The sequence below is a fragment of the Rhincodon typus genome, chromosome 2 (genome assembly GCF_021869965.1).
Source record: "Rhincodon typus isolate 14 chromosome 2, sRhiTyp1.1, whole genome shotgun sequence".
Classification (NCBI taxonomy): Eukaryota; Metazoa; Chordata; class Chondrichthyes; order Orectolobiformes; family Rhincodontidae; genus Rhincodon; species Rhincodon typus.
Genome location: NC_063333.1, coordinates 128,480,253 through 128,493,118, shown reverse-complemented (window position 1 = coordinate 128,493,118; position 12,866 = coordinate 128,480,253). Strand labels below are relative to the sequence as shown.

Below are 12,866 nucleotides of genomic sequence, written 5' to 3'. Positions count from 1 at the left end.
AAATGCGTGGCTGAGGGGCTGGTTTTCAGTTCTTGGACCATTGGGACTTCTTCTAGGGTAGAGGTGACCTGTACAAGAGGGACACATTGCACTTGAGCCAGAGGGGGTCCAATATCCTCGCAAGGAGATTTGCTAGTGTTACCCGGGAGGGTTTAAACTAGTTTGGCAGGGGGGTGGGACTCTGAATAAGAGAGGTGCCATTGAGAAGTCAGGGGAAAATACATTAGCCATCGAGAGCAAGTTTAGTATTCAGGATAGCCAGGGGTACAGTAAAGGGAGGGAAAAGACTTCTGGTTTAAAGTACATTTATTTCAACTCACAAGGCCTGACTGGTAAGGCAGCTGAGCTCAGAGCATGGATTGGTTCTGGAGCCTGGGATATTATAGCCATAACAGAAACATGGCTGAGAGAAGGGCAGGAGTGGCAGCTCAATGTTTCTGGATACAGAAGCTACAGGCATGACTTAAGTACAAGTAAGCGGGGAGGGAGAGTTTCCCTATTGATAAGGGAGGGCATAACAATAGTGCTTAGAGAGGATATTCTCACGGGATCATCAAATGAGGATATATGGTTAGAACTTAGAAACAAGAAGGGGATGGTCACTCTGTTCCGGCTGTATTATAGACCCCCAAATAGCCAGTGGGTACTAGAGGAGCAGAGAGATTGCAGATACCTGTAGGAATAATAGAGTAGTATTGGTTGGAGATTTTAATTTTCCCTGTATTGACTCAGCCACCCAGAGTGTGAAAGGCCCAGATGAGTTAGAATTTGTCAAATGTGTCCAAGAAAGTTTCCTAAATCAATATGTAGAGAGCCCTACTCAGGAGGATGCAACACTGGGCCTCCTCTTAGGAAATGTGGTCAGGCAAGTGACCGAACTGTCAGTCGAAGAGCTCTTTGGGTCCAGCGACCATAACTCTCTTAGTTTTAACATAGTTATAGATAAAGATAGGACAGGTCCACGGGTTAAGGTGCTAAACTGGAGCAGGACCAATTTTAGGGCCAGTAGACAGGATTTAGTAGAGATTGATAGGGTGAGTCTGTTTGAAGGAAAAGGAATGACTCGCAAATGGGACAAGTGTGACATCAAGAGTACAGTATGTCCCTGTTAGGGTGAAGGGAAAAGCTGGCAGGTTTAGGGATCCCTGGCTGACGAGGGATATTGAGGCTCTGGTCAGGAAAAAGAAGAAGGCATACATTGGGTTTAAGCTATCAGGCTCAAGTGAATCTCTAGATGACTATAAAAAGTGTAGGAGCACACTTAAGAGGGAAATCAGGAGAACAAAAAGAGGGTGCGAGATGGATCTGGCAGATAAGGTTAAAGATAATCCCAAGAGGTTCTCTAACTGTATTAACAGTAAAAGTGTGGCTAGGGAGAGAATAGGTCCCCTTAAAGGTCAGCATGGCCGTCTATGTGTGGAGCCACGGAAGATGGGGGAGATTTTTAATGAATATTTCTCCCCAGTGCTTCCTGAGAGAGAATCATGGCTGCTAAGGAAAAAAAGGAAACAAGTGGGGATGTTTTGAACCGCATATATATTACCAGAGAGGAGGTGTTTGCAGCCTTAAAGCGCATTAAGGTGGATAAATCCCTTGGGCCTGATCAAGTCCATCCTTGGACATTGTGGGAGGATGGGAAGAAATTGCAGAGGCCCTTGCCAAGACTTTTGCTTCATCTTTGGCCACTGGTGAAGTTCCGGAAGACTGGAGGGTGGCTAATGTTGTTCCATTGTTTAAGAAAGATGGCAAAGACAAGCCAGGGAACTACAGGCCAGTGAGCCTGACTTCAGTGGTAGGCAAGTTATTGGACAGGATTAACAAACACTTGGAGAGTAAAGGTCTGATTAGGGATAGTCAGCATGGATTTGTGCACGGGAAGTGTTGTCTGACAAATCTTTTAGAGTTTATCAAAGAGGTAACCAAGAAGATAGATGAAGGTAGCGCAGTATATATATGGACTTTAGTAAGGGCTTTGACAAGGCCCTGCATGGAAGGCTAGTCATGAAGGTTGGGTCGCATGGGATCCAGGGAGGGCTAGTTAATTGGATTCAAAATTGGCTCGATGGTAGGAAGCAGAAAATGATGGTTGAAGGTTGTTTCTTGGACTGGAGGCCTGTGACTAGTGATGTGCCACAGGGGTCAGTGCTAGAACCTCGTTATTTGTTATTTACATAAATGATGTTGATATGAACGTACAAGGCATGGTTAGTAAGTTTGCCGAAGATACAAAATTAGGAGGTATTGTTGATTGCAAGGAAGGTTACAGAGGGATCTGGATCAGTTGGGGAAGTGGACTGAGGATTGGCAAATGCAATTCAATACAGATCAGTGTGAGGTGTTGCACTTTGGAAAGTCAAACCAAGGTAGGACTTATACAGTAAATGGTAAGGTCCTGAGGAGTGGTGTAGAACAGAGGGACCTAGGAGTACAAGTACATACTTCATTGAAAGCTACGTCACAGGTAGATCGAGTGGTGAAGAAGGCATTTAGCATACTGGCCTTCATCAGTCGAGGCACTGAAATTAGGAGTTGGGATTTTATGTTACAGTTGTATAAGTCATTGGTGAGGCTGCACTTGGAGTATTGTGTACATTTTGGTCACAATGTTATAGGAAATACACAGTTAAACTGGAAAGTGTGCAAAGAAGATTTATGAGGATGTTGCCAGAACCAGTAGGCCTGAGTTGTAGGGAGAGGCCAGGATAGGACTTTATTTCTTGGAACGTAGAAGAATGCGGGGTGACCTTATTAAGGTATATAAAATCATGAGGGGCATAGATAGGATGAATGCATATAGTCATTTTCCCAGGGATGGGGAGATGAAAACTAGAGGGCATAGGTTTAAGATGAGAGGGGAAAGATTTAAGAAGGATCTGAGGGACAACTTCTTCACTCAGAGAGTGGTGTGCATATGGAATGGGCTGCCAGAGAAAGTGGCTGAGGCAGGTACAATAGCAACATTTAAAAAACATTTGGATAGGTACATGGATGGGAAGGCTTTAGAGGGATATGGACCAAATGCGAGCAATTGTAACTAGTTGAGCGGGCACCATGGTCAGCATGGCCCAGTTTGGGCTGAAGGGCCTATTTCCATGCCGTATTACTCTGACTCTATGACTCTATCACAAAACTGTTGCCTTTAAAATGTACCTAGCCCAAGATAATATCCTTTTTAGGTGCAAAACAGTGCTTCCTACCTCAACAATTTTAAAGTGGGAGCCATTTGAATTGATAATTCTGCATTTGAAAAGTTGATTACCTTAGCGACAAGATAGTGTGAGTCTTGCCCTGCATCCTGGACTAATCAGCGTGCATTGTTGGAAAAATTACTCATCAGTCTGGAACAGACACTTTTGCAAATTTAAACTGCATAAATTTCATTATACAGCAAGCTGACACGGCAGAACTCCAAGAACCAGTTCTGATGAAGACATTCCCAGAGGAGAGTTTTTATCAAGGGGAGGATAAGTTGAAAATCAGATATTATTCTTTTTAATAGGCATCAGACAGAGTACTGAAACCACAGAACTGGTGAAGAATAAGAAGTCTTCTCTCCTTCCCAATGTCTACTGCTCAGTGGAACCTCATTGTACAAGAAAAGACTAACTATTCAACTACAGAAGCCTTTGCAGCTCCTGTATCCAACTTCAAGTGTGACATATTTTATTTAGCAACACACAGTATCACATAGGGATTTGCTGGAACTTCCTTCCTGTAAGTACACTTTGTTTTCTTTTAATCTTGGTATCTTTAATTTATTGTGAACAACATCATCTTTTTATTCATATGGGAACTATCATTCATTACTTGTAATAAACTAAGCTTCAACAAGTTTAAACCATAGCTTGACTGCTGATCTATTTTAACTAAAATCATTACAAATTAAAAAGGAGGATGTAAGGTCTATCTTCAAAATAGTTCACTGGCCACGCTATTTACCTACTTGGTGGTCGTGACATTACACATCACCCATCACTAAAATATTAGTAGTGGCCAGAAACCTAAGTAGATCATATAGGTCAATAAATACATGGCAAGTCTAGAGTTTGTCTAAAGTAAGCCAATGTCTAAGAATTATGCAGTAACTTACTTCCTGACTCCCACAAGGTTGTCCACCATCTACAATGGCTAAGTCAGGAGTTGTTAGATACACTTCCAGTAACACACAAAGTTCAATGCCATTCAAGGCAAAACAGGCCATTTTAGTTGCAACCTATCTCTCATTAAACATTCACTCAACCCTGTCTGTTTCAATGGTGCCCCTGTCTGTTTCAATGGTGCCGAAGTGAAGGTGGTCAAGAGCTTCAAGTTCCTCGGAGTAAATATCACCAACAGTCTATCCTGGTCCATCCACATCGATGCTGCAGTCAAAAAAGCACACCAACACCTCTACTCCTTCAGAAGGCTAAGGAAATTCAGCATGTCCACAATGAATCTTACCAATTTTTTACAGATGCACCACAGAAAGCATCCTACCCGATGCATCACAGCTTCGCACGGCAACTGCTCTGCCCAACAGCACAAGAAATTACAGAGAGTTGTGTGCGCAGCCCAGTCCATCATGGAAACCAGCCTTCCTTCCGTTGACTCTGTCTACACTTCCTGCTGCCTCGGGAAAGCAGCCAACATAATCAAGGACCCCTCTCACTCCTGGTATAATCTTCCCTACCCTTTTCCATCAGGCAGAAGATACAAAAGTTTCAAAACATGTACGAACAGATTTAGGAAGTAATTCTTTCCTGCTGTTATCAGACTTTTGTACCTTTCATATATTGGAGTTGATCTTTCTCTGCACCTTCTGTAACTGTAATGCTATATTCTGCATTCTGCTCTATTACCCTGATGTACTTACGTAATGTACGATTTGTCTGGTTAATATGCAAATCAATCCTTTTCACTGTATCTCAGTACATGTGACAATACTAAATTAAATCAAATCGCTCTTTCCATGGTTAACACATTGTGTCGGCAGTGTGGTTCACACATAAGATGCACTGCAGCAACTCAAAGACTCCTTCGATAGCACCTTCCAAACCTTTGAATTCTGGCACTGAGGACAAGGACAGCAGATGCTGGGGAACTCCACCATCTATAAGCTTACATTTGAGCTCACACCATTCTAATTTATTATTATCACCATTATTTCACTATCATTTGGTCAAAATCCTGAAACTTCCTAACCATGCAGTAGGTGTACCTACAATGGATGGACTGCATTGGTTCAAGATGTAATCCATCACCAAGTTTACAAAGACAATTTGGCACACGCCATAAATGCTGTCCTTACCAGCAAATACTCACATCGCATGACAAATTGCAAATAAATCAATCACCTCACATAAATGTTTATTAAATTGATGTGGAACAAATGAGTTAATCAAATTGATCATTCTCAGTTACCATAATTGGCAATACAAATGGTGCAAGCACAGGCCATCAGTTCTGTTTTATTTAAATTTTCCAACCACATATCTCCGTGCAGATGATGAAAAATGAGCTCACTCACCTCCCTTATTTCATCTTCTGAAAGTGTACAATGGCTTATAAATATCTCAAGATAAAAAGACTCTTTTTCACATGGAAGATGGTGCATGTATGGAATGAGCCGCCAGACAAGGTGGTGGGGGCTGGTACAATTACAGCATTTAAAAGGCATCTGGATGGGTATATGAATAGGAAGGGTTTAGAGGGACACGAGCCAAATGCTGGCAAATGGGACTAGATTAATTTAGGATATCGGGTCAGCATGGACGAGTTAGACTGAAGGGTCTGTTTCAGTGCTGTACATCTCTATGACTCAATGACTATAAACTGCCTCGTCTTTATACACAGGACAAAAAACTGTATAAGTTGTTTACTAAAAGTAAGGGATCTTAGATTATGTTACCAGAGACATGGAATTTAGGCAAACAGATAATTTTATACTGATATAAATGATTTGTGTGGACACAGAGGGCATAATTTTATAGTGCTCACTCACTTAGAACCTATATACGTGTTCACAATTTCCTTGCCTTGGCGTTGCTTTGCTGTGTCAAATAGCACAATCACACAATGAGGCAGCTTGCCTTGCAGTCTTAATGAAAGAGTTCATATGTTTTGCTGTATGACAGTGTGCTACATCAATCTTACACCCACAGAATATACCAGCAGAGTATTCAGCCAACACTAGATCAAACCATCTCTGATTCTACTAAACTCCAATGCATTAAGGCCCAGCCTACTCAACGTTTTCTCATAAGATGACCATTTCATTCCAAGGAATAAGCATAATGAGCCTTCTCTGAACTGTTTTCAACGCAGCATCTCTCCTAAGGTCAGGAGACCAAAACTGTCCAACATTTTGTGATTCATGTACAAAGACAAATGGATCTCTCCACACTCTCTACATTCAAATTATATTTTGCTTTTCTAATCTTTTATTCTTCCTGCCAATTTCACATTTTTCCCACATTATCCTCCATTTGCCTTTTCTTTTCCCATTCACTTAATATATCAATTTCCCATTACAGACTCTTTGAATTCTTGTTCCGACTTGTTTTCCAACTAATTTTGTTTCATCAGCAACTATGGCTATGAGACAGTCTGTCCTCTAATCCAGACCATTAATATAGATCATGAATAGTTGAGGCCCCAAGCACTCCACTAGTTATAGTTTGTCAACCTGAAAAAGGCTAGGTTTCCCTGAAACTCTGTTTCTTGTTATTTAGCCCTTGGCCTATCCTTGGTAATTTATTAACCCCTGCACCATGATTTCTTATTATGTGCAGTGATTTGGTTGCAATATTTTTTGGGTAATGTGCTTTGGTAATGAATAGCTGAAGATATGTGGAAGTTGGAAGGAGTGGCAGTGAGTTTGGCAGCATTGGTAAGTGCATGTGAATGAGGCTGAATGGTAGACAGGTAAGTCGATTGTTAATGTGCATCAGGACAGTGGTGCATTAATACCCTGAAAGGTCAGTGGTACAACAGATGGAGACTGGAATTTGAAGATACATTCTTTCACCTCAACAACTTGTCTGAGGTCATTGAACTCTCTGTTGCAGCAGCCCTGTCCTCAGGGTCAGCTGTCAGGAATGGATCTCTCTGGCTATTTTTCATCATTATCTCTGGGCTCATTATGTAAACGTGACTAATCTGCTTCTCTCCACCTCCTGCATAAGGACTCTAGCACTGCACCAGAGAACCTGGGAACCCTCCCTCTGATGTGACATTCCACTTACAGTCCCCTTCTTTCCCTCAAAGTGTTTCTGAGATTGTTCCAACCAATGTTGAAAGCCATTGTAAAAGACAGGAAATACTCAGGTCAGGCAAAATCTACAGAAACAAGGTTAACACTTCAGGTTGAAATGAGCTTGTTTCAAAACAGATGAAAACCATTCTAATGAAAGATGATTTTATCCCTTGAGAGAAACTCTCTTTGTGGATGCTGCCTGACCTGCTGAGTATTTCCCGGAAGGAAAAGTACAAAAAAATTAATACTGGCATTTTATTGCTCCTTTTTTGAGGTATACAAGACCAGCGAGACCTGTATGTCTCATTTCTGAGTGGAAATATTATTTTCCCTCCATTCCTTTCTCCTTTTCAGATGTCCACAAAATTTTATTTTATCCTTTATGAAAGGGATAGGCTGCCCTCCATGAAGTTCAGGCTAGTTCTAAATCATGGCAGTCACACACACTCCAGAACCCCCATCTGAGCATGCAGGCAGTGAACTCAGCTGTAATCACCCAAGTAAGCAGGGCATCAGAAAGTTTGCACCTATTACAAATAAGCATGTTCGTAAATAAGTCTAATCCATATTTTGACCCTTAATTTTGGTCAATGTAATTCTTAAAGCAGCTTTTTATACAGCTGTGTTTTAGAAGGAATTAATGGAGTGGTCATTCGTTGTTTTCATGTTTATTTTCATATACCTATTACTCATTGGGAATTTTGATCTCGTTCTTTACTCCTGTTTATTAATTAAATAATCACCAGCATGTGGAATGTTCACAAAGGTGAACGTCTGTGCAATGATATCATATATACATAGTTTGCACAGCTGTTTTGAATTACTAGCACTCAGCGCACTGGCTGCAAAGTCTGGTTATTGTCTCATCTACAAATTGGAGACAAGCTCAGAGAAACCTTAAATTGACAACAACTGCAGCACAGCAATCGGGATTGAATGCCACAGACTGTCAATAAATGTAGGTATGAAGCAGTAAGTATCAGTTAATGTCAGTGCCGTTGTATCCAGAGGACATATACCTTCTGCTCCAGGGCATCCAACTTTGTAACCTCAAACTAAGCACTTCCACTGGCAACTTAATAACTTCTCATCTCCTCTGACTAGAAATTTGCCTCTTGGAGGTGGTGGAAAATGGCTGTTTGTGATTCAGGTATCTACTATGTCATAGACAGATAGATGCCAGATAGAATTCAGAGAAGGCCAAAACAATGGATTTTTTAAAAAGATATTTAAAATCTTGCCCTGTTATTATTTGCATTGGACAAGTAGTCTATAAATTTTACATCCTTCTCTCTATCCCTCATTAAACCTGAATACTGAGAACACATTGGCATTTCTAGCACTCAGCAGTGCTATGTCCAAAACAGCAGCAAATTATTTGTATAAGGTAGTCCTATCATTGGTGTTTCTTTTTAATATACCCACATAAAGGTAAACGGAGCATATTATTAGCACCAAAAGATCCAGGCAGTAATAAGGACTGCAGGGTACATGTGGAAGAGCTCTCCATCCAATGTTACATCCTGCCAAATCAAGTCACGCTGGGGTGCCAGGAGAAAATACAAGCTAAACTTGCCCATGCAGTGGCTTATGTCAAAGTCTCAGAAGGAAATACGAATTGTTAGAAACAAGAGTTCTCGAGGGGCTGTGGAATTTAATATGGATCTCCCTTTAATGCTATCAAAATTTATTCTGCACTGGATACTTTAAATATGAAATATTTAAACTCAACTTTATAAAGCGTAATGTTTTCTATTAAGGAAGTCAAACACAAGTGTTGCATGAACTGCAAATCAGTCATGCCCCCTTCTTGTCCTAATCCTCCATCAACATTATTGGAAACTGAAATTCTGAGCCTTACAAGTTTGGGAATTTGTTGTATTACAAATAATACCTAGGATTTCAGCATTTATAGGCTCCTGTGAATAGGTCTAGCAATATCATTGGGTGGTCTGTATTGAAATGAAAATGCCTGTACCTTTAGTGTTGATTTCTTTTGAGCTTTGTTTAAGAACCACTTCTCCGTCATCAAATCCATCTGTGAACAATATCAGCACCTGTATAAGGATTGTAATTAAGGACACAGTTATTTTTGTGAATTGATATTTTAAGTAACCAGACTGTGAAAGAAACAGAGGAAAAGTAAGTATCGATCTCCATGACCTGTAATAGTATTAAATTAACTGTAAATGCATACATAGAATGTGCAACTCTGAACAATTCACTCTGGCCAACTAGGCTGTGCTGGTTTTTATTCTCCACACAAGCTTTCTCCAATATGATCTACTCTTACATTTCAGCCTTTCAGGCTACTTTCATATTCTTCTATTTTAGTGTACGTGCCTGGATTTCTTTTGAAAGAATTGAAGCTGTTTGCCTCAATCACATTCTGATTTCCACATTCTGATCACTCTCTGGTAGTGGTACTTCTCCTGACTGGATCTACTAGTAATTATCCTGTAATTATATTCACCAGTTTTGGATTCTCCCTCATGTGAAAACATTATCTCAACATTTACCCTGTCCAACCCATTTATAACTTTAAAGATTTCCATGAGGCAAACTTTGCATCTTCTCTTTTCTAAAGAAAATGCCCCAAATTATACAATATAATCTCTCAGTTCTGTTCTGAATCCTGTAATTTTATTTTGTGCTGTATCTACTGTTTCTATATCCTTTTTATAGGAATGAACTAAAACTGTACACGTGCTTGGTCTATGCCCTGACTTGGAAACATTAATTTTGAATGCTATATTCATAGATTTAAATAATTTGCAACAAGGTATGTAAACTGATGGTGCAAGCGGAAGTAAAATGGTATGATTTAATTGCCATTAAGGAGATGTGGCTGCATGGTGACCAAGACTGGGAACTGAACGTTAAAGAATATTTGACATTTAGGAGGAGCAGAGAAAAATGAAAGGGAAGTAGATAGTGCTAATAATAAGGGATCGGATATGTGCATTAGAAACTGATCAGAAGAACAGAATGGAGAAACTATTTGGTTGGAGCTCAGAAACAGCGAGGAGCAGCATATACTGGTGTAAGTTGCTTGTCGGCCTCCAAACAGTTGTGCTAACATAGGACATGGATTGAGTCAGGAAATCAGAGTTAAAACTGTGACTCTACAATCATTGTTGCTATTATTTTCCTCTCATTCTCTCTTTACATTATTTCCAATTCCCCAAAATGCACTGCAAAACACTCAAGTGCTGCAATATTCATCAACACATCACTTGATTAATGATGCGCATTAAAAAGGGAGACGCATTGAGAATGAATGCAAGAAAGACCATGATGGGGTAGTTTGAGACGTTACCCCACAAGCAATTCACTTGGAATTTTCAGCCAAATAGTCAGGATTCATAAGATATCTTTGACATATGGTTTATAGCTTGGACATCTTATCTGGAGAGAATTTAGATGTAACAAGCTTCAATCCATTGACGTTAAATGTGACTCTTCACTTATTTAGAACCCACAACTTTTCCTGGAGGCATTAATATATAACAGTGAATAGCAACATTAAGCTGAAGATTTTTAGGATAACTAAAGTTTACTACCACCCAGGTGAGATTAGTTTAAGTCAAGAGACATTGAACTTTTGTCCAAAGGGCCCACTTGTGGCCCAGTAGTAGTGTCCCTACCCCTGGACCAGTAGGTTTGGGTTCAAGTCCCACTTGTTCCAGAGGTGTGTAATAACATCTTCATCAGAGTCATTTGGACTCAAAACGTTAGCTTGCTTTCTCTCCATGGATGCTGCCTGACCTGCTTGAACCTTTGTCCATTGTTCTGTAGGTCAGAGAAGTAGACAATCCAACTGAAAACTGAATCCATCATCAAAATCTATTTGAATGTAGCATGATTGTGACATCATGAACAAAATCACCTGGTCGCAGGCAATTAATGCAAAATCCAAACTATTACAGTGCATTCAAACAGCCAAATGTGGCTCTTCCATGTCTTTTAAAGCCAAGTATTATTCTCAACAAACTTAAGTCGGAAAGGTTTGAAAGTGTTGCACATGTAGTTTTCTACACCTTAGGACAGGTATGCTCACCTTTGTTGTTGAAGTTGATGCATTGAATGCATCAATAAATGATTTTATACTTCCTGCATTCAGATCAATGTCGTCATCTGTTTGAGTTTGGAGCAGCTTATCTAAAACGTCTGGGTCATAAACTTTAAAACCAGCTTCAAAGACAGATTTGCCAGTGTTGCTTATCACGTGATAGCTCATTTTGATGTTTAGCTTGGAAGCAGATGCACAGCTGATCGATTGTATGGATGCAATTTCCTGTAATATTGGACCAAGCTTTGACTTTAGCTTTTGTTGGCTATCAAATATGTTCTTTGAACCAGTCCTTCTTGAGAAATCAAATCCCACAACAATGTCTATCGAACACGCTGGATCGTCTGTAATGTGAACAATCCAAAGTCAATGCTTTTCACACATTTCATACAGTACATGTCGAAGTAAATAACTGTCCTTCCAATTTTTTGTTTGTTTTGCAAAGGTGAAGACAGAAATAAGAAAATCAGAAATGAGGGGAGTGGTTTCAACTGGACGAGAGAGTTGTAACTAATTTGGCAGATGGATGGGAACACCATTAGAAAAGGGAAACAAGATGTAAGAAGGATTTGCAAAGACAGCCAGCAATAGAGCAAGCGATAATAAAGCGTTATATGGGATCAAGCCAAGTGGAATGCAGTAACATTTAATACAGGTTCAAAGTGAATTATTTTAAGGGTACAAAATCTGGTAAATAAGGTTGGCAAGCTGCAAAACAAATATGCCCATGGCATCATGATGTGATGGTGGTGACAGACAGACGGCTTAAAAAAGGAAGCACTAGGAACTAAATGCTCTTGGACATAAGGGGGCCAGATTTTTATTTTAGATTGAGACAATACTCTGGAAATTTTCTGGGTCCCGACTACACGTTGCATGAACCTGATATCCTCATGACCCTCTTTCAAGCCACCAGGCCAATTAATGGGCAGTAGCAAGCTTAACATCCACCTTAAAATGGCAGGCAGGCTCCTGAGGCCAATGACAATCCTCCAGCAGTGATCAGTTAAAGCTCACCAACCGAGGTTGGCACTCCAAATGCTGATGAAGGGAGAGGGAAGTGTCTCAATACAGAGGGGGAGGGGCACCCTCTGAGGATGAACCTAATATTTCTTTCAAAAAAAAGGACCATCGTGACCTAGCCAGAATCATGGAGGAAAAACCCTGCACATAACAGTCAGAGGTCACAGTTATGGCTTGATAGCCACTGGCATTGAAGAATGAACATCGTTCACAAGACTAAGCACACCCTCTGCCTCCCACTGCTGTGAATCATAAAATCAGTGCTGAAATAGGCCATTCGGCCGACCAAGTCTGCACCAACCCTCTGAGGAATGTTCCATCCAGACCTAGATCCTCCAGCATATCCCTGTAACCCCGTACTTTCCATGGCTAACCACCTCATCTACACATTCCTGGACACCAAGGGTCAATTTAGCATGGCCAATCCACCTAACCCACACATCTTTGGATTGTGGGAAGAAACCAGAGCACCCGGAGGAAACCCACACAGACACGGGGAGAACGTGCAAATTCCACACAGAGAGTCACCCGAGGCTG

At 40.6% G+C, this 12,866-nt stretch overlaps 1 protein-coding gene across 2 annotated transcripts in view; it reads right to left on the bottom strand.

The window, feature by feature from the left end:
• col6a4a (collagen, type VI, alpha 4a) overlaps window positions 1–12,866 on the bottom strand; it is a 164,989-nt gene that overhangs the window by 100,164 nt on the left and 51,959 nt on the right. For both annotated transcript variants that reach the window (XM_048613282.1, XM_048613286.1), the window contains 2 exons: window positions 11,295–11,650; window positions 9,213–9,291 (listed from right to left, as the gene is read on the bottom strand). In XM_048613282.1, the coding sequence (XP_048469239.1) occupies window positions 9,213–9,291; window positions 11,295–11,650 (435 nt within the window). The remainder of the gene's footprint in view (window positions 1–9,212; window positions 9,292–11,294; window positions 11,651–12,866) is intronic.